This window comes from Dermacentor albipictus, chromosome 4, assembly GCF_038994185.2.
Source record: "Dermacentor albipictus isolate Rhodes 1998 colony chromosome 4, USDA_Dalb.pri_finalv2, whole genome shotgun sequence".
Lineage (NCBI taxonomy): Eukaryota > Metazoa > Arthropoda > Arachnida > Ixodida > Ixodidae > Dermacentor > Dermacentor albipictus.
Window position 1 is genome coordinate 103,826,992 of NC_091824.1, and position 27,036 is coordinate 103,854,027.

At 46.6% G+C, this 27,036-nt stretch overlaps 1 protein-coding gene and 3 non-coding genes across 6 annotated transcripts; all 4 read left to right on the forward strand.

The window, feature by feature from the left end:
* The first annotated feature begins 3,428 nt into the window (after window positions 1-3,428).
* Window positions 3,429-19,992, forward strand: LOC139059670 (uncharacterized). 3 transcript variants are annotated; one of them, XM_070538096.1, is made up of 3 exons: window positions 3,429-3,738; window positions 14,626-14,741; window positions 19,314-19,992. In XM_070538096.1, the coding sequence occupies exons 1-3, from the start codon at window positions 3,732-3,734 to the stop codon at window positions 19,485-19,487; spliced, it is 297 nt and encodes a 98-aa protein (XP_070394197.1). In that variant the 5' UTR covers window positions 3,429-3,731; the 3' UTR covers window positions 19,488-19,992. The 3 variants fall into 3 exon arrangements, with proteins under 3 accessions (XP_070394197.1, XP_070394195.1, XP_070394196.1); XM_070538094.1 differs by lacking the exon at window positions 3,429-3,738 and adding an exon at window positions 8,028-8,337; XM_070538095.1 differs by lacking the exon at window positions 3,429-3,738 and adding an exon at window positions 9,144-9,555.
* Window positions 15,854-15,926, forward strand: TRNAV-CAC (transfer RNA valine (anticodon CAC)). Its single transcript has one exon. It is a non-coding gene; the product is annotated as a tRNA-Val (tRNA).
* On the forward strand, window positions 16,699-16,771 carry TRNAV-CAC (transfer RNA valine (anticodon CAC)). Its single transcript has one exon. It is a non-coding gene; the product is annotated as a tRNA-Val (tRNA).
* On the forward strand, window positions 17,286-17,358 carry TRNAV-CAC (transfer RNA valine (anticodon CAC)). The gene has a single exon. It is a non-coding gene; the product is annotated as a tRNA-Val (tRNA).
* Window positions 19,993-27,036: the final 7,044 nt, after the last annotated feature.

Consider the following 27,036-nt stretch of genomic DNA (forward strand, 5'->3'; position numbering starts at 1 on the left):
CGCAGCCACATACGCCAGAGCAGCGGGGCAGAGCAACAGCAACGCGGTAGCAACGGTGATTGATTCGAACCTACGCGAGATCACCAGCGCATCACTACAAGGCTGTACGATAATCGAGGCTGAAGAAGCGGCCGTCGCTCTAGCGGCAGCGGAGGGATATCGTTCTAAACGGTCTTTATCAATCCTTACAGACTCGCAAACAGCGTGCCGCAACTACCTACGCGGCAGAATAGGGCACGGAGCGCTCCGCATACTCCGCTCCGGAGACCACATAACACAACGACAAACAAAAGAAGAACCAATTAGGCATACAATAGTATGGACGCCGGGACACACGGGAGTCGCAGGGAACCAAGAGGCGGACAGGATAGCTCGAGGGCACACTTATTACCGAGCATCCCACGTAGGCGACCTCGAGGAGACCGAACCTGTACCCCAAGACTATTCGGCGATACTAAATTACTACAAGGGCTGCAGAAAGCGGTATCCACCACCGCACAGCTCCCTTAGCAGAGAGGACTCTGTCGCGTGGAGGCAGCTACAAACGGGCTCTTACCCGAACCTACACGTACTCAGCAAAATTTATCCGACACAATACAATGACAAATGCCCCTGGTGCCACGAAACACCCACGCTGTATCACATAACGTGGGCATGCCAGAAGATAGACGTGGCACCCGTTATACCAAACCCGAGTGCGGAACAATGGGAGGGAGTGCTCTCCAGCGATCGCCAGGTCGACCAAGAAGGTCTGATTCGGCGAGCACAACTGGCAGCAGCATCCAGCGGAGCCCTGGACTAAGGGCAACCGACCGTTGTGTTAGAAGATGGACGATTCCATCTGAAGACCGCAGAAGACCAGCGAATCTAGAGCTGATAAAGTTTTTCACTCACACTCGCTGAGTGAGAATTTGACGAAGTGGTCAACCTGGCCTTGTTTCTTGATCCAAGCTTTAAGGACACAGTTCATCAGGCGTCTGGTTAGATTATCTGGCTGAAAAACATTGCAACAAGGGAGCTCCGCGCAGCTGGCGTAGAATCCAGTGAGGACACTGCCATGCCAGCGTCGAGTTCGCGTCCGCTGGTGTCCACTGTATGGAAAGCTTTTGATGGTCTAGGGATGAACAAGGAGAACGCACATTTGGCATCTGCCTCTCAGAGGGAAGTTACAGACTATACGGAAAAGCATCTTCTCGAAAGGGGCAAGGATCCTTGTGAGTGGTAGCAGTCCATTGCCGCTTCACGTACCCGCTTTTAAGTACACTCGCCCACAAGTACTTCGCCATCGCTGCCACCTCAGTTCCAAGTGAAAGTCTTTTCTACCGTTTGAATTGTTGTCACAATGCATACAGCGCGTTTACTTTACGAACATGTTGAGCAGTTAGTTTTCCTTCATGATAATCACTAAAAAGTGCATTACTTGACTGAGAGCATTACCTGTCATTGCCTGAGCGCATTATCTGTAATGAGTGTCTTTTTAACCAGCAGCAGCCTTGTAAAATGCAATATTTTTAACAAGCGTTACAAAGCTATTGTTACCACATTTTGCAACTTTTTAATACTACGTACGTACATATTCGATATTCGATTCGGTATTCGAAGACAGTTTTTTGCCTTATTCGTATTCGATTCGTATTCGAAAATTTCAATATTCGCACACCCCTAATTCAGCCCTTTGATGTAGGGTGGGAGTATATATAAATATACAATCAGTTCACGTGATTCATAAAATAAAGAAAAAATCTGAGGTAACTAGGCAAATTTATCAGTTCTGGTTATCTTATTCTGTAACTTTTCCTGGCCAGTCCTTTGCAGCGCGGTATTAGCTTTTTTTTGTATCTTATGACATTAGCGTGGACATCGTAAACAGTCGAGGAAGAGCGGCGCAATATTTTTGCCTGGCCCAGGAAGCATCCGAAGCTTCTGAAACCATACAGCATATGCTCCAGCTTGCAAGGCAGCAAAGCGTGCATGATCACTCGTCAAGAGACTTAAGCAGCACGCCCGTTCCACGTATTAAGTGACGCGTGGCGAGCTCGTATATACAGGTGCCCGATATAAGGCCCCAATTCGGTTTTTCTGCTAAGTAATGTCTGCATGCGTCAAGCTTTACAAAGATAAACCCACGAACTTTACCGCCACAAAAGCATAAAACAACAGTGCGCTCAAGTGAATGCATCTGGCCTCGCACTTCCTATCCCCCAACCCCCCAACCTCGGTCATCATCAGCAACAGCAGTCTATTTTATGTCCACAACATGGCGAAGGCCTCTCCCTGCGATCTCCAATTACGCCTGTCCTGCGTCAACTGATTCCAACTTGAGCCTGCGAATTTTCTAATTTCATCAGCCCACCTAGTTTCCGGCCGCCCTCAACTGCGCTTTCCTTCCCTTGGCACCCAGTCTGTAATAGTAATGGTACACCGCTTAACTATCCTACGCATTACGTGGCCTGCCCAGCTCCATTTCTTTTTCCCTTAATGTCAATTAAAATATAGGCTATCCCCATTACTCTGATCCACACCGCTCTCTTCCTGTCTCTTAACGTTACGCCAAACATTCTTCGTTCCATCGCTCTTTGCACGCGGTCCTTAACTTGTTCTCGAGCTTTTTTGTTGACCTGCAAGCTTCTGCCCCATATGTTAGCAATGGTAGAATGCAGTGATTGCACACCTTACCTTTTCAATGATAGTGGCAAACTCGATCGCACTGAGGATCTGGCAATGCATGTCGTATGCCCTCTACCCCATTTTTAGTCTGTAAATTTACTTCTCATGGTCATGTTCCTCTGTGAGTAATTGACCTCGGTAAACGCACTCCTTCACAAACTCTAGAGGCTATAATACTATATTAAACATTTCGTGACTGCGACTGCCTTTTAATGTGTGGAGTGCGCGCGCATCGCTTGTTGTCCCTTTCTTGTTTGTTTTTTCTTCCTGCTTGGCCCTCCTTCAATGTATATCTTTCGTTTCTGGAATCAACTCTCGAACAATATCGCGAGTGTATCCGTCGTATATATATCTCTTGTAGTGGAAAGCGTATTGCACCCGGAATGGGACGTATGCTTCCACAAGAGCGTAAACAGAACGTGAGAGTTGTGGCACTGTGGGGCAGCGTTCATATATTATCTTACATTCCCCGTATACATGAGCACCGTTACACTGCTCTTTACAGGGAACGCCCGAACAACTAGTTGCAAACGACGCCTTCCGCGTGCAGTATTTTACTCGCACCCTCTCTCTCTCTCTCTCCCTGTTCTGCGAGGTCTGTACTATACAATGCGCAATACTTTAATCGGCACCATAGTTTTTATGCATGACTAAGCCGCGTCGAATCGATACAAACTACGCTCACCCTGCGTGCGACAAACGGGACAGCGGCCGGGCAAAGGTGCGGAAAGCCCGCAGCTTCCTGCTGCGTGCATCCGCCGCGGTCGCGCAAGCATGACACGGCGCCGTCGCAAGTGGACCCATGCGGCCGCTGAATGTTTTATATCGGTGCCACATTGGCTCGTCGGGCCATCGACACGGGATGCAACGCCAAGAAAAGTGGAACGCGAGGCCTGCCAGATATTCACGTGGACACACCTGCTTATCGCCACTATAAGCAAGCAAACGTGCGGACGCCAGATAGTCTGAGAGTCACTCGTGCTGCTGCCGCTGCTGCCTGATCTATACTTGTAAATACTGACACTGTGGTTCGCCGGCACTGTTACCGACTCTTCGGGAGGAACATGGCAGGCAAGTGACCGGAGCACCATCTTTTCATGATCTCTCCTAACTGAGTCTCATAGGTATATAGGAGTATCGGTTGACTGAATTTAGCATGAAATGTCCATTGGTTCCGTGGGAATCGGAAAGGCATCTTTAGTAAACATAATTCCGCCTGTACCGACTTACTGATGGCTGATTGCAGGTAGTGAGTGGTAGCATTAATTGTCGCTTCTTTTAACTCTGGCTGGAAGTGATACATGGGCCCAGTATACCGACATTTTTAGTTTCGATCGCGTAGCAACGAAGGGAAAAGAAACATGTGCTCTATTTTATGTTATCCTTTATGCCATGGTTCACTTATTCTGCCTGGGTAGCCTACATTAAGGTTTAGGATTGAGCCGGTAGTTCTAAACTGAGGGATAACTGTATAGTAAGCGTTGGCACGCGTGGTGGACGGGCGCAATTTTCTTGCAGTGGTTGACCATTCTCCACATTAATTTTTTCAGAGGGTGTTAACGTTTTATTACGTGTTAAAAGTGTTAGTTTGCTTGAAAGCTGCCTATGGAGCACGCGCTGGTGAAGCAACGTATACATACGTACGCGTCTTGCCCCTTCTTGAAAAACCAGGCCTGTACTTTGTGAAGGCTGACTTCATGCCCAGTCGACGTATACTTGCTACGTACAGTCACCTTATTCTGCCAAAGCCCCTTATTTCGACGCGCCAAAGACGCGGCTGCACATTGAGTGGTCCAGCATCAGAAACTTGAGTCCAAGCAGCAGCAACAGCAGGTCAACGTGTCCACATATATAGCGTGGCCGGGAGCTATAGCCTTTGTCAGCGCATTAAAATTATACAGTGTTGTTGGTATATAGCTTCATTATCTGCAATACCATCTGAAATGCTATTGCTGAATTTCTCTGCTATAACTCGATCGTCGTTGGAAACGATCAGGCAAGGACAGAGCATATTAATGGTCGGAAATCTACAACAATTGGCTAGGTGCGCTACCGTAACGACGCTCCACCAACGCCAGAATCACTGCCGCATTTCGGTTACGCTTTTTTTTTTCATATTAACTAGTACGCCCTAATGAAAAATTGACAAGGCACTTTTTACTACAAGCGGTACGATCCGCTGTCTCAGAGCTGCGTGCACTCGAAACATTGTTTGAAAGTTGTACTGTTAAATCAAGTGACCTTTTAGTGTTCGGCGCACGGAGCCGAACGCGCATATAGTGGGCTCAAAAACTTCAGAAAGCAATCATATTGCATCCAGTTTAGCGAAATGCCTTCAGAAACAGTGTAGAAGAGCTCGTCGAAGTCGCTTCGCTGTACTTTACAGCAAAGGTGCTCTTAGAGGTAAAGAAGCACGACAGTGTCACAGCTCCAGCACTTCACTTCCTGCCACTTATACATTGCCGTATCAGAAACTATAAAATTGTATTCTGTTTTATCTTCTTCCTTCATGTTATTTTAGTTTTCTCTATCATGTGCTCGTATACATTGTATACTTCTTGAAGTCTCGCCACTTCACTAGGTCTATTGGCGGTTTTTCATATCGCTCTACAATTTTCTCATTGACACTTCTCATCTAATTATAATATTTGACAAGTTGAAAAATTAATTAAGAAAAATTGTGTAATTAGGCGGAATTCGGAATATAATCTGAGTATCTCCAAGTGGTGGCCAACAATATTAACTTAGTTCTGTCCGGCTACGATGCATTTGCGTATTTTTAATGTTCAGCTCATTTCGTGGAGCAACCGGTATATTTGCTTCGCACAGTCAATACCGCAATGAAATCCCTCTTCTCCACAAGATTAGTGTAGTTTTCCTCTCCGTGCGGGGTTGCTGGAATGGGGCCGAATGAAATCTCCGCATCTCCCACTTCACTGCACTGTTATTCATAGGGTGGGGAAGAAGACAGCTCTTCTTGATCGCCCAAGCCGGCGTCTAAATTGCTTTAACGTGACCGCATTTCATTATACAACATGGCTTCTGTGCGCTAATATACCGCAGATGTTGACGTCTTACGACTGCTAGCTGAATTTAGTTTATATTCAGCCAAAAATTCAGCACCTCCTTCTCTTTACGTGCACTTTTCTGTGACTGTTGTCGACAAGACACGCACATCATCTTGTTGAAAAGCAGAGTTTACATGCAGTCTGTTAAAGGAGTACTGACACAAAAATTTGAAGTCGAGATAACTTGTGAGATCGATTTAGTGGGTCACACACACATCGTGTGTAAAATATCAGCGGCGAATATCGCTTAGAACATATTTAAAATCAATTTTAAAGTACGTGCGCGCAGCCAACCGTAAAACAGAGCACCTCGCGACATTGACATCACCCGGGTCTGTAAATAGCCAAGAAAACGCTACGTCATGTGGCTACGTCACGAATTTTCGTTGGCTGCCATGCGGCTTTACACGTGCTCTTTACACGTGCTCGCCGTCGCCGGCCGCCCGCAATATCCGAGTCGCTGCTCTCCAGTGGGTCAAATTGAAAGTGATTGGCCACGTCTAATACGGCGGCGACTCCCACATGCAGGAAATCGTCGCCGCTGGACGACGAAAACGAGGACGACGACGACGATGATGGCGAGGACATGGCAAACCACGTGAAGGCGTAGCAGACGACTAGCAACACGAAGCTCGCGTGGCGGCGCGCCGCACGCTGGCTGCGCGGCAGAGCATACGTCATGGTTTTTTGCGAACACGTGACCACTTTGTTTAAACTCCCGGTGGACCGTTTCGTTGCTCTCTGAAACCGAAACTTGGACTGGTCGCTACAAAAAAGACTGCAGATAATTACCTGTCGCGCTCTGAAGTAAATGAGGTCTCGTGCCGTGATTACTGGGTCATTAACTACTTATTAAAGCAGAAAAAACTACATGGATATTTTTTGTGTCAGTACTCCTTTAATGGGATATCGCGTGCACCGTCCATATGTTACGCTTGCTTCCTCCTGCTGATGACCCTAGATTATGAAGCGCTCTTTTCGAGACCAATGCGGTATGCTGCAAAGATGTAAACAATTTAATTGTATTCGCTCTCATCTATGGAGCATGCCGTCTCCTGCGCACCATGGCGCTACGCCGCTGATAGCCTCAGTTTTCATGGGAGTGTGTAAGCCCCTCTTTGGTTGCACGCCAGTGAACGAGAGCTAGAAAGTTCCGGAGATGGGAGTGGCGCGGTCTGTCGCGGCAGACTGCAGGGTACACAATCCGCGAATACGTCTTGGAAGCTGGGAATCGGCAAATGCAGTCCACGGCAAGGTTCGTGAGGTTGCTTCGATATGTTACGAGCGGAGATCACATCAATTCCATCTTTGTTTTATTGCGGTAGCAATTATATCGACACTCCAGGCGAATTTCTGACGTCGCCGTCGCCGTGAGATTCCGTATGAGTGAAATCGTGTGAGGGTGAGCCGGCGAACCCGGTTCAATCTCGCGTGCGCGAGCGAGGAACGTGGCCCGGATGCGTGTCCTCTCCTGTGGCAGGTGAGGCGAGGGAGGAGGGACGCTCTTCTCCAGCGGCTGCTACGGTGCCTCGATGTCCTCCTCACCCGCCGCTCCGTACAGAGCGGACACAACCGCGGCGTCTACTACGGCGTTGCCACGCGAATCGCGGACGCCGTGGTAGACGCCTTTGGCGGACGCCGTATGGATGCGTTGCCGGCATTCGAGTGTCTTGAAAGTGGTCTGCGACGTGGCTAAGTGCGCGCCCGCGCGGGCCCCATCTTCAAAGCGATCTGCGATGTTTGCAAAGTGCGCTTAGTGCCGGTAGCTTCGCATGCGATGTGCTTTCGACGTTTCGTTCACGCTGAAACGAGAGATGCATGAAGGTCAATTCGCTTGCTGCTGTCGCGATTCCTCACTCCAGAATTTTCACAGCGAGTTTCTGCGCTCATCGAGCGAGATGTGTTCATGTTTACCTGTGCGCACGTGACACCATGCTGGTTAATTTAGTTAAAACACGTTGACGGGCTAGTTGGTTAGAATAGATGATAGAATGTGTGAACTAATTTGCTATCGCGATCGGTGCTTCGCCTTTCGGGGTGGAACTGAGATTTTTTTTGTTCTACGTGCTTTCCGGTGGTTCACATCCCCCTGGTTCAGACTGCGTGTGCGTCAAGACGCGTGCCGGAATGCGCCGGCATCCGCCGCGCGATCGCCACGAACGCGCCACGCCGAAGCGCGTCCCGTCAGCTGTCACAGAGGCCATTCGCCGGCCTGCATCGCCGCCAATGCGCCTCCCCGGCAGCGCGCGTTGGGCGCAGTGAGCACAACACGCACAAAGAAAGACGAGCGAGGACGCGCGGCTCGTCGACGGCCGTGTTTCCGCATGGGGTCCCCTCGTTATGTCGCGTTCGTTTTCCTGCCCGCCAGAAGCCATTAGGCCGCGCCGCGACGCGAGGGCAGCGTATTATGTCGGCCTCCCGGCATACGTCTCGTCGATTCCACAGTCCTTGATTCCGAGTACACGCGCTTAAGGATAGCTAAATTTGCGGTCTATATTTGTCATGCATAGCTCGAGCGAGCAGAAGTCATCGTCCTTGAAAAAATCGGCATGTTAGTAAGGGCGGAATGTTATGATGGCGCTGGAATGCGAAGCGGACCACGGTGAGTGAGGAGAAGTGGGCTTTCTCTTATATATAGTACTTCACTGAGCTTGCTGAATATACCTAGGTTGTATAACTTTGTACTTTTTTCTCGTTGTCCTGTTTCTTTCCTCGATATTTTCTTTCGCCTAGCTTTAAGCTGGATATTCACGTAGATGCGAGAGTGCCGCGATATACTTCCTTCCTTGAAAGTTTGCACTGGACGCTTGCTTGTTTTGGTTCAGCGTGAGTTGGTTACGCCGCATAATTACAAGGGTGTGTCAGATTTCCTGACCTCATGACCCTTGAAGTGTTTATTTTCTTCTTCAAGCTTTTCGTATTATTCTACATTGTTTCTCTCGAACGCGCCATTTCGCCAAATCGTGCGCAGCATCTACTAAATGCACACGAGCTTTTTTTTTAATATCATCTCGTAAGCTTTTCGTGATAGCAAACTTTCTTCATTTTTCCTTCGCCGTTCTGCAAAGGTGCTCTACAGAAACTATAAGGACGAAAAAGAAAGAAAAAGAAAGGCAACATGAAAATCATACGGCCAGCTTTTGTCCTCGTTCCCTGTGTATATATACCTAACTATAATTGCTGTTTTCCTCCTTTAATGGGGGTGGGGTTTTCGCTTTCGGGCACGCAGCATGCATGTACTGCAATGACTATACTGCCAAGTCATCCATCACCGTTCCACAGACACAACGACTTTGAAAGGACGCGTTACGCGAAACTGCTCACCAGTTTCAGCAGGGGGGGTGCGAGTGGAGGGAGAGAAAAGAGCTTATATTGAGAACGCGGGTTTCTCGGTGACGCACATCCCCTGCAACAAGCGTACTATGTTCCACCGGCAAAAGTATATGTACTCCTCCATGTTTACGCTCGCGGGAGCCAACCGTGCTTTTCAAGCTCTCCCTGCGTCTGCGTACAGCGCGTGCGTCGTGGGCGACGCATATTCTACCGTGGTTATATAACAACAGCACGCGACGACTGCTGGCCAGTTTGCTGTAGTATAGTTGTAGTGCGAACAGTTGTTTCTCGGTTTCCACCGGCTGACGCTCCTCGAACACGAAAGACGCCTCGGGCCTTCGAGAGAGCGCCGTTGTCGTCGTCTCCGCACCGCGACGCAATTAGCCACAGCCCGACAGCAGAGATCGAACTGTTCCCGGCGCAAGAGGTCGAGCGCAGGGGTGTGCATATACCTGCCAAGTTGCGCGGGCGCCGAATATGCCGCGACGTAAGTGGATCCTTCCTGGCGTTGCCTCCGCACGTGTGCATGCATGCATGTTTTCGGCTCATATGACACGAATCAGTGAAGAACGACAAAAAGCTGAGCTAGTTGGTAAGGATTCATAAAGCAAAATAGAAGTTGAGGCGTGCAGACAGGACACAACAGTAGAGAAGTAGACAACAAGAACGCCAATTCGTTCGTTCGCGTTCGTGTTGTCTACTTCTCTACTCTTGTGTCCTGTCTGCATGCCTCACTTCTATTGCATAATGAAGCAGTGAGACTTTCGCCAACGCGTCCGACGGGGGTATACATGTAGAGGCCCATGCGAGCTCTTGTTCAGCGGCATGAAATACGAGCCTCTTTTGTCTGTACACCATGCATGAGAGGGTGGAATGCCAGCTGTGATGGGCGGCGTGCGTATTTAGTAGGGGGAGTCGACGAATTTCTCACGATGTTAGCCAACAAGGAGAGAAGAGAGGGGGGGGGGGAGAGAGAGAGAGTGAGAGAATGAAGCTGTGTCACTATGCAGGATGTTTGAGCGAACATTTTCGAAAATCTTTAAAAGTTGCCTGTGGCAACTCTCACATATCTAGTTATTAGCTGGTTAACTCGAAGCGGCGGACAATACTTGCACAAAAAATTTAGGTGCAAGATCGACAAATTAATAAAAATTCACTAATTAAGTTCCTAACTAATTACATCATGGCCGATATTGCAATTTACTAATTATATAGCTGTGGAGTTCGCAAGGCGAATCCACTTGGAACGAATTTTCAAGATGACACCAGTTTCGCGTTATGAATTCCCGAACCTTGCGGGGAAATGCATTGGCGTTCCAGTTAATTTGTTAACAAAACGTCGTTTCATGCACACAAGTAACTGGAACACCACCTCTATATGTGGGTAATAGAGAATGGGTATATCGGGGCGCTTTCTGCCATATATAGATGGGAGGTAACTCTATCTCAATAAGGATTGATTTATTGATTGACTGATCGATTGATTGATTGATTGATTGATTGATTGATTGATTGATTGATTGATTGATTGATTGATATAAAAACAACAAGTAGGGTCGTGATAGCGGGAGAACTTTATGAAAGACGCGGTGGCCACAGACACTATATATATGCCTCGTATATCACTGCGAGTACCTGAACTCTCTCGCTGCCATGGATAAAATCAAAGAGGTAAATACAGTACATAAGGGGAAGGATGCAGAATCATGAAAGAGAAAAGAGAAGGGTTTTCATGGGAACCCGCTGTTGGCAGACATTGCGCAATCGCCGCGGTGGGAAGGGATGGGCAGGGCCGGTGGTACATCAACAGAAGCCATCGGGCATTCGGTGCGTACACGCTCGGCGCTTGACTATGCAATTGGCTAGAGGAGCCATCATCAGTTGGCCTTCCGAAGTATGGTTCAATCAATCCCTCTCCGTAAAGACTCATTGAGCACTTTGCTCCTTAGGTTTTGTGATCTGGCGAGAACCGGCGTTCATGCATGTGCTCATGCAGCGTGACGCGGTCGATATACAACATAATAAAATGAGCACAGGACAGTAGTGAACAGAAAACTTTATATAGTCTTTAGTCTGCGGGTTTCTTTTGTGTTTCGCGTTTTGCACTAGATCACAGCTACCGTCTATGAAGGACACAGCTCAAGTTCTTGATACCGCATCCTTCCTCTCCATTTCTGGTGTTAAGATGAAGCCTTTGTAAAACGGTGCTGAACCTCCACCTCCATAGAGTTTAATTTGCTGAATTCCGCGAGCTATGTAGGGGAATGCTTATGAGTGACAACGTTGGCGTTCACCTGTAATTCGTGTTGACTGTTTAGTGCATGTCCCGGGAAAGCAACAGCACCAAATTGGGCTGCAGAGCTTAGGAACACAAAGATGTTACGCGTTAACAACCAGCGCTTATTACTTCGGTTCTATATGTAGATACAAACTGAGGTTGAGTGTACGTAGACTGCGTAATAGGTCGTGTGTGTGTGTGATCCCGGTATAATTTATTCTATATCGAATTTGTTTCGTTACAAGTATAGTCAATTTTTCGAAATGGCAAGTTAGCAACGAGATGTACATACGGCGATATTCAAGATGTCGTGTCGCGAGACTCGCAGGCCTAATGAGCGCGGGTTAGGCACTGCAGCTCGATCTGGTTGTCTTGTTAAATTGGATACGTTAAATGGACGAGGAGTGACAATCCATGGCAGTTATATTAGCGCAGCATACTCACGGAAACACAAAATTACCAGAACATAGGACAGAGCGCTGCACAGGTCAACACCTTATCAAACATTGACAAGTGAAAAAAAAAAAAGACATTTCGCAACTCGCCCATCAGACCAACACCTTAGTTATTAGGAATCGACAAACCGGGTATAGACTTCCGACTCGCTGGCTGCCCTGAAACCATTCTGTGCCATGGTTACGCGCGCCCCACGGGCCGCTACCTTCACTCACTAGTTGCCTTCCAGCCCAGCGGATCTGCTTGAGGACGGCCCTATACTAACTTAATAACAAGACGCCCCACACTATGTAATCAAGGCCTATGTACTTCGACTGCTTTGTACCAAAGGAGTTTACATAAGTCAGACTTCTAGCTCGCTTTTCCGTCAGCTATATCCTTGGTAACGCTTCCCCACTGCACGCGCAACATGCCTGTTCGCTGTGGTGATTTAAAGGGACATTACTTTCCACTTATACCACTTCTAGCTCTATATAGGCAAACCTTAAACTAAAAAAAAAATCATGGTAGATTATATACGCTTCAAGAAAACGGGCAAATTCAGCGGAAGAGGGCTGCCTATTACGGCAGACGGAATAGTGAAGACCAATATTCATAAATCTTTTTCATATCGCATCGAAACAGAGATGCCCCTGACGTCATGATGCTGTCATCGATTTCCAAGGAATATTTTCCTATTTGAGTGCTCGTACTGCAGGAAAAACTGACGAATGCTCACGGGGTCTACTTTTTTTTTATTTATCTCCTCATAGTGTCATGTAACTATTTTTGAAATATTAAGCATTTAATAAACCTCGGCGCTACGTTTTCCAAAACTTATAACGTCGCGGATGATTAGGATATCTTATGGATTATATGGATTATGGATATTAGGATTTTATGAATGAGATGCTGCGCACTCCCATTCGTTTTCCGCCATTCGGTTGACAGGAGTATGTATCGTAAAAACGCTAACTTAACGTTGAAGGACCTCAGTGTAAAGAACTCTGACAAGGAATTATTACATACAATCACGTAATATAAGATTCAGCTTACAATATGACGTTCATTTTTATTACAGTGAGCGTGTTCTATTGTCACAACGAAACAGAAAAACAGAAAATGCAAATCCCTTTTTGGCATCCGTCTTAGAGAAGCAACCTTTTTCCGAACACAGCCCAAAACATGATATATCCAAGCAACAACCGGAACTATCTGTAAAGGTAAATCATGGATTCACTGTTTCCTCTGAGATGTCCAAAAAAGAAAGAAAACATGTTGTCGAGTACTTGCGTCGTCTGTCAAAAGTAAACAGGGCTTACCTCGAATAAAGGCTTAGCTCCTTGTTCTATGTAGATTAAATGCCGGAGAAACTAGTGCTTCTACGCGCCACCTTTTGATTGAAAGAGCCACCGTATGAGAGACTTCGCATCATAACGAATACCGGAAGCAGCGAAGCTCTGCTTCGGTTTGAAGTTTGCTGTATCGAGGTTCAATTCTGCACTATATGCTATATGGTCTCCTGCTTCCTTTGAAGTGAGAAATGACGCGGCAAGAGGAACACTCACAGGAGGTAGACAACACAGGTGCAGACTATAACAACGTTGTCTTTATTGCAACAGGGCAACATATAAAGCGAGCAATATATAAAGCGATTCATGTTTTTTTTTTTTGTTAGGCACGTTTCTTGGCGATCTTTATTCGTCAGGTTCATATATATTTTTTTTCACTACGATGAGTGTGCGCATGAGGGGGGGGAAGGGGGGAGAGGCTGGGTTTGCTTCATACAGGGTGTCCCACATAACTTGAGTTAATAATTTAAAAATGAAAGGCGCGTCGGAAGCGAATTGAACCAAACGCATACTATTCGCAATGGCCTACAATAACTCAGACAACTTTGTTTTCCCCATAACTCACTAATTAAGTTTAATTATCCAAAATTTTAATTACCGGCTTAGGACCCCAGATATGATACGCAGACCTTGAGAAGCCACCGATTGAGTTGTTTCCTTTACGTATCGTCTCACGTAGTCCTTTTTTACGGGTTGCAAAGAAAGCCCGCGAAATATGAAAAAAACAACACGTGACGGAGCGTTTGCGCAGTGGTATTGTGCTGCTCTCAAGCGTGCGTTCAGTGAACAAGATCGGCTGCATCCTGTCTGCCGACTAGGAAGCGGCAGGGCGCTCTTTATCTCACCGGCAGCGCTGGGCCAGCAGCATGCATTTTCGCCGTCATCCGAAAGGAGCCGACCTTGTTCACCGAACGCACGCTTGAGAACAGCACGATAACACTTCGCAAACGCTCCATCGCGTGTCTTTTTTCAAATTTCGCGGGCTTTCTTTGCAGCCCGGAAAAAAGGACCACGTGAGACGTATCGTAAAGAAAACAATTCGATCGGTGGCTTCTGAACGTGCTCTACAACTTTGCGAATCACACTTGGGGTCTGCAGCCAATACTTAAAAAGTTCATTAATTAAACATAGCTATGCCTTTAGTTAAGGGGAAGATAAAAAATAGCGCGAGTAAACCTAGGCCAGTGCCAACATTATGCATTCGGTTCAATTCGCTTCCGACGCGCCTTTCATTTTTAAATTCTTGGCTCAAGTTATGTGGGACACTCTGTATATTGCCCTGTTGCAATGAAAACAACGTTGTTAGTCAGTGCCTGTGTTGTCCACTTCCTGTAGGCCCTCGTCTTGCGGCGTTAATTGTTTCCCACTTCAAAAGCATGCAATACGAACTAGCGCAACGTTGCTCAATACTGCTGCCACTTCGTGCACGAGACGAAATATGAAATTTCGCGCTGAAAATTGCTTATTTAACTCTTTCTTTTTTTGTGTGCAGATCGGACCAAGAGCACGACATTCCTAGCTGTTTGTTTCCTGTTTGTAATCCTGCGGGATACCGCTGAAGGGCAGTACCCACCTGGACCACCCGCCTGCAGGACATGGTTTCAAGAGGTACGCGTACGGGGAGGTCAGAGAGCACCCGGGTTTCCGCGATGTATAGGGTCACACGCGGTCTTTTCCAGCGCGAAAATAAATAACTTTACTTGGTTAGTCTGACGCCATCTCAGAATGAGTTTCTGTGTTTCAAGATCCACGCGTGAGGCATCGTGAATTAGAACGTTATCGACACACGAAATCGGTGCTGCCAACCTCCAAAGCCAGTTTTCGCCCCAATTTGGATCTTGAAGGTTACCTAGATTTCCCTAGATGGTTGCAGAATGTATTGGTTCATGAGTTCGTCATAATGATTTCTGCAAAATTTTTTTGTTCGTACTATGAAGATCTATTGCACATTTTATGGATTAAATCTATTTCGGAACTCGTTTCAAAATATTCAAATAATGAAGCCACTGCGCTCAAGCTGCAGTAATGTCGTAGTGCAAGTTTCTATGCAAACAGGAATGCCTTTATATATATATATATATATATATATATATATATATATATATATATATATATATATATATATATATATATATATATATATATATATATGTGTGTGTGTGTGTGTGTGTGTGTGTGTGTGTGTGTGTGTGTGTGTGTGTGTGTGTGTGCAGGTTCCCGGTGCATAGTCGGCAGGTGCGCCCAGATTCGCCGTTGCTGCTTTGTTTGGTGTTGCAACAAACGTTTCTTTTACTGAATACAGATAAGTGTTGCATTCAGAGTGCGCAGACATCAACAGCACAGCTACGTGTCGGAACGGCAAAAATCACAGTAGCGGCACCTCCTTAAAGAGCCCTTGGCTTTCGCACCCTGTCGTTTACTTCGCAAGATCCGTTTCCCGCGCTGCAGGGCAGTGAACTCATATTTCGCGTGCTTACGCAAAAGGCTATTTGCGATGACTGAAATGAAAACACGCAGTCGCGTCAGCCGTTCCATTGTTTCACTGTCTGAGCGAAAAATTTCTCTAGATTTGGTAAAATTTGCCTTTTTTCCCTGAGCGAGGCTTACAATATATAGATATAGGAAATTTTCCCTAGAATCAGCAGCACTACACGCAATCCTTGTGACGAGATGTTGTTCAATGGCATGACAACCAACGCTGGAGAACCCAACTTGTCCCCGTTTCCGTGGTGTAGCGGTTATCACGTGCGCCTCACACGCGCAAGGTCCCCGGTTCGATCCCGGGCGGAAACATTTTTTTTTCTTTTCTTTCACGCTATTGAACTGTCCATTTTTCGTCCCGTCCTGTTTTTCACAACAAAAAATAAATAAATAAGTAAGTAAATGTTCACAACAGACAAAAATAATAAATGTAGTCTGTTCAAAAGCTCGAATACTGTAATCAGCACAGCGAATGAGGTAATATTAAACAAGATTAGAGCCCAAGCAATGACATCATGTTTCTTGAATTCAAAAAAAAAAAGAAAGACAGGCTTGGTACTCGCAGGCGATGGCGAGGAGCGGCAAGGGCGCGGAGTAACTGAACTCCCGACTTTCTCCATCCTGCAAGTTTTAAAGAAAAATGCAGTTCAACTATATCTTTACCCATTTTGAAGCTACCGATTTCTAAAGGAGTTTCACGACGCAACCACCATCGCATATGATTCCGCTGTAGTAGCAATATAGAATCATATACGTGGTGTCCCTGGTAACTTGCTCCAAAATTTTAAATATATGCGAGTGCGGCGTAGCTGGACAGAAACAAGGTAATGTTGTATGCCGTCACTTGGAGCGAGTCAGACTATCATTCGTATTTCGCCAAATTACATAATTAGTTATTGTTCATTAACCAACTAGCTTCATTAGACATTATATTCAGAGCAAAGGTGTCAATGAAAAAATTGTAGACAATTCTGTAAAGAGTGTATTGTGTGTCATGGAACGAGCGAAACGCTTGTCCAACAGAAGAGGAAGCGTTCTCGTTTGAAAGATTGGCAACCAGCCAGGGAAGCCTCCCTCCATCCCCGTTTCCGTGGTGTAGTGGTTATCACGTGCGCCTCACACGCGCAAGGTCCCCGGTTCGATCCCGGGCGGAAACACGCTTTTTTTTTTATCGCTCTCTTTCGTAATTTTTTTTCAATGTAAGTAAATGCGTATTGCACATTATTTTTCTCCTTCTGATTCCGTGTTTTATTGACAACAAACTGGCCGTCGCTCACCTGAGACAAGAAATAAAAAAAAAAAGCGGGGAGGTTTGGAATGTGTGTCGTGTGTCTTTTTTTTTTTTGCGCGCACGTAATTGAATGCACAGGATGCGAGGCTCGACTGGGAGAGACGAAGATTCTCGGCAAGAGTGCCGAAGCGACGGTGCGCGTCAGTTTGGAAGCGTTCCACATACACAAATATGGCATAGCGCTTGTGTCCCGTCCTTCATACTTTGTGGTCGCATGTGTTTGCGCTGTAACAACTTTTATGTCAAGTATGCACCAACTCGCCCAGAAAGAAGTTTTAATGTCGTGTGTCATGGAACAAGCGAAACACTTGTCCATCGGAAGAGGAAGCGTTCTCGCTGGAAAGATTGGCAACCAGCCAGGGAAGGCATCCTCCATCCCTGTTTTCGTGGTGTAGTGGTTATCACGTGCGCCTCACACGCGCAAGGTCCCCGGTTCGATCCCGGGCGGAAACACGTATTTTTTTGATCGCTCTCTATTTCGTAATTTTTTTTTTTCAATGCTTGCATTTTTTGGGGGGTTGATTAACCTAGGACTTCTTCTTTCTTTTATCCCCGTTTTCCTTTTTTGTGCTGATGAGTGCCGTCGCAACGCCGGATGTTACTTAGGCCTATTAATATTGTTAATAGACGGCCAAAATGTGATTAACTAATTAAATAATGCCTAACCTTGATTTACGTGCAGAATGCCCAAACTCAGAAAGAACCTTCGGTACGTTTCCCAAACGTTTCCGGTACCGAAGCCCCTCTAGTTGCGCGAGTTGATTAAGAATGACTGCGCACTAAATTTACGCGGAGAAGAATATAGAAGGGTCGCTGCAGTATATGTACGTAGCGCTATCTGAGCGACGCAAGAAATCAGTGATGACAGCAATTTGCATTGCGGATCTAGATGACCGCAATTCGTGCATTGGAATGCAAAAGAATGGAAACTCGGGTTGGTTGATTGGCGCATGTTATAATATAGCTTAATAAAGTACAAGTAAAAGCTCGTTAATTCGAACTCGAAGGGGACCATGAAATTGTCCGAATTAAGCGGAATTCGAATTAGCGGGCGGGTGCCAGAATGAACGGCCATCGCTCCACGCTGCGCGGGCAGAACCCAAAGTAGCCACCCCTGGACTCGTTATCGCGAATTAGGAGCTACTGCACGTTTGCAGCAGGTGATTTCGTAGATTAAGTTCATGGAGCTCGAACAGCGAACGAAATTATTTTATCAGTCAGTTATACGCCAGAAACAAGCACTGACATGCACATGTGTGAGCAGCGAGCCTTAATGTCGAAATATGTGATGCTATCTATGCTCCGAAACACGTTTATTTACAGGGCAGGGTTAAAGTAATCAAAATTTAAAGAAGTAATCGGCAATATGCATTTGCTTGCGTTTCCTTTGCCGCGACTCCGCGAGCATACGCCAGAGCACTGGTGCCCGCGGCGTCCACGGCGGAAGCGAAATAGCTGTGACAGCAGCGGCGCTACCAGAGTGGCGCGGTCACGTGCCAGACAGAGAGCGGGCGTGCGCCATGGAAACAGCTGTTCGCCGCGGCCATGAAGTTGCGCTCTCATACACAGAGGTGGCGCTAGCCATGTAAACCAGGGGCTCCCAGTTCGAATTAACCGTAGTGGATACCGACGCGTTCGAGTTATCGGGAGTTTTCCCCCATTGAAATACACAGGGCTGTGCCGCGGGACCAGGGCGTCAGTTCGAATTAGCTGTAAGTTCGAATTTAAGAACGAGCTTTTACTGTGACAGCGTCGCACCGAGAACGTATTCGGCCTGGGTGGACAAGCGCTTCGTCCATTCCTTCTATCACTTTGACCTGTCCAATGCGATATAGCTTTATATAAATGTATACTGTATGAATGGATACAGCCCCACGAGTTTCTTGCAGTGTTCAGCGTTGTCAAAAACTCCGTTCACAGCAACGAATAAATTAGCTTTGATGTGCTGAGTGTTGTATAAAAAAATTACGGGGTTTTACATGCCAAAACCACTTTCTGATTATGAGGCACGCCGTAGTGGAGGACTCCGGAAATTTCGACCACCTGGGGTTCTTTAACGTGCACCTAAATCTAAGTACACGGGTGTTTTCGCATTTCGCCCCCATCGAAATGCGGCCGCCGTGGCCGGGATTCGATTCCGCGACCTCGTGCTCAGCAGCCCAACACCATAGCCACTGAGCAATCACGGCGGGTTGAGTGTTGTTCTCCAAGCAAGACGAATGTGACGCACGGCGGCATATGTTCTAATTTTTACAACTACATATGACGTCACAATCCGGCTTTCTCTCGCTTTCGATTTCAACTGTATAGTGCGAAAATCTGACGACTAGCTAGAAGAGGTTGAGATTGGGTAACGTAAAGTTGATAATTTAAGTTCCGGGCCCTCGGCGTTCTCTCTTGCTATGCAGTGCGGCATCCAGCGCAGCTACCCTTGCTGCGGAGGCTATGTGTGCTGGCAAGGGCGGTGCATCAACCGCAAGGAGGACCGTCAGGGTTACGTCTACCCGAAGGATAACTACTTCCCGCCTCCCTGGTACTACCAGCGGTTCGTGCCCATCTACCCGGTGAACTTCAGGCCGTGAACTCGTACGACGCCAAGCCCAGTGCCGACTCGATGTACCTGTTGGTCACCCCCCCCACCCCCCTCTCCGTTTTCTCCTCACTCCCAGCCACACTTCCAATGCTTCATACGCAGGATCATCGCTTCCCTGTATTGCGAGTTTGAATTCTCTTTTAAGTAGCCTGGTACATCGTTTGATGCATATGCGATTGCCTGAAGTAACTTACGGGTACGTGTGCGGGCGCACGAATGAGTTGACATGCACTTCTATACATGTGTCAATTTAATTAGCGCAAATTCGCATCGAAACCTTTCCTGCTATTTTTCTCTCTCTTCTGATTGTGTGGTTTATCGAGAACGAAACTACCATCGTTTATCTGAGCTAAAATAAAAAAAGAAACAGAAGAAGAAGGCTTGGGATCATCCTGATCCTATAGATATGCCCTTTTGCTTTTATTTCGTGTGCCTATTTTTTTATTACGTACAAGTTCGTCCCACATTAAATATTTCCATGGAAAACAGTGTCACGATCGATTTGCTTTGTGTTTGCTTGTTGAATTCTTTTCGCTCCTTGTTCCCATTGTACTCCTCTTAATTAGCTTCTCAGACGACAATTAAAGGGCAAAAATCCATAGCAGCTCTGGAAAACTATTACCACATTCACGAGCTCAAGGCCACTTTGGGAGTACGATAACAAGCAAAACACGAGAATGGTTCTCTAGCATGCATGTACAGAAATAGTTGTCACACTGTCTTTGAAATTAATTTATGGGGGGAGCGCCCCCGAACGCTGTCAAATAGAAAACATTACGATGCACTTACGGGTGCGATTAAGACGGCAGGAAATTCTTGCGGCGCTAACACCTCAAGACACGATTGTTATAATTGCTATAGACTTGTAGCATCGTATGCAGGAATGAGCACGTTTACGGGGTGATCCTTAGTAAGTATTACGGAATTTTTGAAAAAAAAAAACTGCGGCAGATAGCATAATTCTTGTCCCTGAGCTGGATTATTGGAAGAGGCGGACATTACTAGCACGTGAAATCGAAACACACATTCAACGAATTAACGGAACTTGACTTATTCGTTTCTTAATTACTTTATGCCACGTATAGCAATTTAGGAACCGGTGACCTTGCAAGACGTATTCACTTGAAATTAATTTCCAGGACGACACTAGCTTCAAGATATTTCCCGAAATGTGGGAAGAAATACATGGGCGTTCTAATTACTTTTGTGCTTCAATGCATAAAACAGCATTTCGTTTAAAAAGTACGATGAACAACAGCACATTATTACAACGAGTTTGTTGGCGCATGTCTCCGAACTTGTGTCCTTCTGCAAATTCATTCAATGTCGATACCCTTGCAACCTCACCGGCTACAATTAATAAATTTCAATGTGTACTGCAAAGTTATGAATAAGAAGTTAATGAGTGAATTCTTGCTAATCGGTTGAATATGTGTTTCGATTTCTCATGCAAATAACGTCCGCCTTGGAATAATCTAGCTCAAATACTAGACTACTCTCGGAGTACTACGTTATCTACAACAGGCGACCTTTTAAAATTCCGTAAAACAAAAATGATCACCCATGTAAGCACAAAATGTTACTTACTGTATCCGCATTCGTACGTTGCATGTGGAAGTCTTATTTATTTGTACCATCTAGGATGCTATCAAAATTAAATTATGGGGTTTTACGTGCCAAAACCACTTTCTGATTATGAGGCACTCCGTAGTGGAGGACTCCGGATATTTCGACCACCTGGGGTTCTTTAACGTGCACGTAAATCTAAGTATAAGGGTGTTTTGCATTCCGCCTCCATCGGAATGCGGCCGCCGAGGCCGGGATTCGATCCCGCAACCCCGTGTGAGGCAGCCCCTCACCATAGTCACTGAGCAACCACGACGGGTAGGATTTTATGCAGAAAGGCCCGAGTACGACAAAGTTCGGTATCTCCGCGAGCTCTGGCGACGCCCTCATATGAATGAGGTAATGGTATCAGAACATAAAAATACAACCCCCGACATGCCTCCAGTTTCATTGGTTTATCTATATTCGCTCTTGGGTTATCACCACCCACGTTACTTCAGAAGGTAGTCACGTGCTCGAACCGTTGGTGCCTTCTTTCATTTGTTTATCGTTCCGCCCAGTGCATTCATTATCTGCGCAAGTAAGTTATAGAAAAATATTTTGTCTGGTGTAGGTTTAATACGCACTTCATGGTAGTTTATGTATAAGAATTTCAAGATGTGCAAGTTGTGCGCTGAATGTGCTTTAAAACAATTTGCAATGTATTACATCTTAAGTTGTACCGCGAAAAAGTTGAATAGACAGTTGTGCGCTGAATGTGCTTTAATATAATTTGCAGTGTATTGCATCTTAAGTTGTACCGCGAAAAAAGTTGAAGAGACAGATAATATCCGAAAGAGGAGACACGTCCGTATCGCGCCCCAGAAATGGCATCGCAAGCGGCTTGCGCCGCTTGTGCAGATCTAGCGGGGCAGTCACGGTGCTGCGATATTGCGTTGATAACGATAAGCGGCGTTGGCGCGTAACATTTCCCAGCCTTTTGTGTTTGAAACGAGGAATCGGCATACGCAGGGGCCCGCTTGATGCGCGGCTTTATCTGGACATTTTATTGTTTGCTGCTGTCCCGCGTCCCGGGCTTTCTTTGTCAGATGGAAGATCGAGAGGACAGCTCATAAAGTGGTGTCCCCTAATGTGGGTTCAAATCTCTGCTGACCATCATCATCCTCACAACCGCCACAAGCAAGGCCTCCAACACAACGAGGGTGAATGTGGTTTTTGATTTGAGGCGGATATCATTCTTCGTATGAGTTCGAGCCACCGTATTCCGGAGGGGCTGGCTCGCGCGGTGCCAGAGCTCCTCGTATGAGCCGCCAACCAGCGCCTTCGTAAGTGGCGATCAAGTTCTTCAGAATTCCACAACGATCTTTCCCGGTCCATTCTTGGACAGCGCCCACAAAAACGAAACACGAGAAAGAATACAGGATTTTTTCAGTCGTTGTGCAGGTCATTCCTTGTCATGGGGAGGAAATAATCATCGATCGGCAACATGTTTGGGAGGACCACAGTGTACCCGAGTGACGTCTCTCCCTTTTCAGGTGGAACCAAACTTCCATTATTTTTGCCAGTACCTCGGGGAGGCCTGGCTGATTTCCCGCGTACGTTGCTTTGCATCTCGCAAGCCATACTTGGTAGCTTATACACCCAGTAATCGAGAGAGTAAACTGGTTCGCCTCTTCTTTTGGAAGTGGGTTCAAAAATCGAACAGTCATGGTATCGCACTCCCGGCAGCTTGAAGATATGTTTAGCCAAGTTGTGCTGCTGGGATCAGACACTCATAAAATATGTGCTCTGGTGTTTCCTTATCCTTGCAGAATGGGCAGTATTGGTTGAGACCGGCCTGAGCAGATGCAAAGGCTCATTTTCCCATTGGCAGACACCCTCTTGCGAAACGCCACAAGAATGATACTCTTCCATAGCGTCAAGAAAGTCTGCCAAAATCAAATAGCAGCTCGTTTTCTTTTCGGCCCGTCTGCTGTAGTGCTACAAGGTTTTGGACAGGTTGAGGGACAAGCACTCAGCAGGAACTTTGACAGCAATGTTTCTTAAATCTAAATCGGGGATGGGTTCTATATTAACTTGCAAAGCGCGCTTGTGGCTTCTTTGTAAAACGGGAGACGGAATTCTGAGCGGCTTGCGGAATGGTGAAGTGGGGGACCTATAAAAGAAACTACTCTCGTGCTGAGAAAAAAAAAAAAAAAAACACGAAACCATGGAGTCTTTGTTAACTGAATGTCTGAATCTAGAGCTATTTGGGTTCACTTGGTATGCAAAGATTGTGTCATTACATTCAAGCCTGAAACACCTAGGCCTCCTCGAAATTGTAGGAATTTTTACTATCATTCGTTTAATTTTATCTGGTCTCTCTTACCAGAGGAAGCGAAATATGATCTTCTGTAGCTCCACTTTTATTCCCTTAGGAATGTGAAGTATGCTCGCGGTATACACATAAGAAACGATGTTAACAAAGCTCTAATAATATTAGCATGAACTGTAATAGGACATTTCAGCGCGCTATAGCCATTTACTCTACCCCGCAATTTTTCTTCTGCCCGGGACCGATTCGTTGGGGATGGTCCTGGCCTATCGAACACATAGCCAAGTTTTCGATTTCTTTTATGAAAGGTAGGCCACAGACAAATCCTGATGCTCCTGGCTCAGAACATGAGGGCGACTGGCCTATGTGAACGCCTTTGATTTGCTCAGGCCCTCCGCGCGTGTGGGCGAGCTCACCGGGTCTTTCCTTCCCCTGCCTCTCTCTATCTCATCTTTCCATTCCCTCCTTTCCATCCCCCAGAGTAGGGTAGCCAACCAGACGCATTTCTGGTTAACATCCCTGCCCTCTCTTTTTCTTTTCCCCTCCCCCTCCACCTGGTTCAGTAAGCAAGTCCATTAGCATGGTTGAGGCTTGCTCCACTTGCTTGGCAATAGAATTCAACCGACACAGTTGTTATCTGGTACGACTACAGTAATATCATCCGCGTACGCCAATATCGGAGCGCCAGGCGCACCAACGGGAAGAGGAAATTTCCCAGTACCACCCTCGGGGTGCACTTTTTTTTTGTAATACGGTCTCTACCAACGTTACTAGTCTAGTAACGTTGGTCTCTACCGCGAGTATGCACCTTGTGTCTCAGCTAACGTTAGCTTATCTACCTGCAAAACAGCTTGCTTATTAGGGCCCGAATCTTCGTTCACTGACTGCCATCGAGCAAAATCAAGTGAGCGAAAAGATCGGAGCATCCTGCATAGCACCCCTAGCGTCTTTGTAGTTGCAACAACTGCCGCCTGTATTCACAAAAACCTATCATGGTAGAATTGTTTGTAAGAGCAAATGTCAACCAATCCTTATGCTGGCCATATTATTAGCGAAGGCGGCCAGCCAATGACAGATAACACTTATACAAACGAAAAATTTTGTGAATTTTCCCGCTGATTTCATTCTTTCTTTCTTTTTCTTCTTTTCTTATATGCGAGCTTACACGCACAGCATACCCAACCCCCCACTGCACACTCATGTTGTTATGTGCAGCCGACGTCATCGCTCGTTACAATCATAGCTCAGTCATTTTTGCGTTGCCGGCGAAAATAAATTTGTCTAAACTGTATAAGCCCGTTGACCGAGTTTACAAGTTGAAGGCGCCGGATTATCAACAATGCCTTCTTCGGCTTCCAGCTGCCACGCGAGTCCGCGGAAGCAGCAGCCTTCGCTGGTGCAGCGGCGACCACCCACCTCATGCTTGGCATGCCTGGGTCTGTTTCCTAAGCCGGCCGGGCTTTGCGGGCGCGCACAATAGTGCGCTCGCAAATCGTTTAGGACCGGTCACGCGTCGTTCGTCTCTCTGCAAGCTCTTTACCGGGAGCTGGCTAATTCATCATGATCACCCAAAGGCATTTCACGAACGGTTTGTGCAGTCACCGCATCGTGGCGCCCCCGATTTGACCAGGGCACATGACACGTCTGCTGGCTTTCCCTGAGGCGTGGATAAACGAGATGTCAGGCGTTGCAAATCGTCGACGAGGAGAAGACAAGGTCTTCGCCCGCCGTGGAGTCAAGTATGGAGATAAGCGGGCTTTCTCATGGCAACCGCGAGTTGTGGGAAGATGTCGAAAGACGGCGCGTGGAACTACTGAAAGGTCACCGCTGATACTGCGTGTTTGCGGCACCGCGGCGTGGGAATGTGCCTTGCAACGCCGTCCTGGGTGAAAGAAGCGTATAGAACGCATTTCTTCAAGTCGCAGGAGGCATAAGCTCTCGAAGCAGTGCTCGAGAGCTGAAAACCAAAGAGCTGAATTAGTCCCGCGTCTCGAGAGCCGATCGAGTGGCCAGCGTGCAGCGGTGTCAAAGCGCCTATACCGGGAACAAAACTGCGACGAAAGCACATTTTAATGCGATTAGCATTCTTAGGATACGTACCTCATGCACTTTCCTGTGTGTCTGCCTCTAACCGTTCTCCCGCCTACTTTCGTCACTGGGTAGTCCATGGTATGTAAGACCGACATGGCTGTTTGTGTGTTGAGTGCAGTAGCTCAGTTGTGCTGCACCACAACAGACCCTTTGTCCGGGAAGGACCGTTGGCCCGAACCAAAGCCCTCCACCCAGTCAGCCCGGGTAGAGGGGAAGTGCCGGGGTCAATGTGTTGGATGATGTGTTGATGAGTACATGTAAGCTCTGCAAAGCAACCGCCGGACCATATATATATATATATATATATATATATATATATATATATATATATATATATATATATATATCCCTTTCTTTATAGTTCTATCTCTTTCACGCCAACTTGGGTACGACACTGGGTATGTACCGCTCTTCAACGACTAAAAAAAATCTTTTACAATTTATTCGGTGCTGGGCTGAATCGCACCCGCGTGATATATGTTTGGATAATTATGTATGAAAATATATACACACACGTTACGCGCTTACTTCGTGGCGGCGGCGCTAGGTGGCGCAACGTGTACAGAAACAAATGCATTGAGAGATACCTGGCTCCATATTAACTTCATACATGACGCGTCGATCTTCGCGACGGTATAATCGGTAGATTGCTTCCATGGCAAACGCATTAAGGTCAACATTGATCGCATGAGATGCGACCCGCCGGAATTTTTTCTTTCAATCTTCGAAATGCCCCCGTAGCTGCGTGGCGACACGTTCCACGAATAGAGGCTTATCTGTGGGTTTTTATGCGTTACTAATGTATCTACCCAGACACGAGATACAGCGTTCGGCTCACTTCGTTAAGACATATGCGCATGCACTGGTTTTGCGGTGTCGTCTTGTGTTTTGCTTCAACGAACGACGTATAAAGAACAATTAATGGTTGAGTAAATATTATGATGAATATGATGATGGCAAGACTTTAGGGATTATTGCCTGGTCCTGCAATCAGAGAAAATCTCTTAAGGTAAAATTGTTCGTGAAAGAAAAATTGCAGCCAATCTTGACGCTGGACGTACCATTAGCGAAGGCAAATGCCAAAGAGCACTTACGAGCTTAAAACTTCGTAATTTCACCATTTGATTAGGGAGAAGGAAACAATGGGAAGAATATAAGTTAGTTGATACGTTCTATTGAGAACCATGCAGGCGGACCTCTGGAACAAAGTTTCACAAGTCTAGAACAGTACTGGCTGGGATAACATAAGCCTATTCCAATCTCTTTTTATACCAAATCCGCCGTTAGCCCTTTGTGATAGGTCAAAAATGATGGGTTGCCCCCACCCATGCATATGGGCATGATAGGAGCCATTTTGATCTATCACGAAGGGCTAATGGCGGGTTTGGAATAAAAAAAAACAGGATGCAATAGTTTGGGTTATCCCGGCCATGGCTGTTAGTCACAGGGAGCCCGCCTTTTGTGTTTGTACCACTACCGAAGCCTAGTGAAGCTTGGGCCCTCGTACAGCAAGAACTGTTTAAACGTCCGGGTGGGTGTTTGTCTACAGCAGGACGGAGAAAAGCCT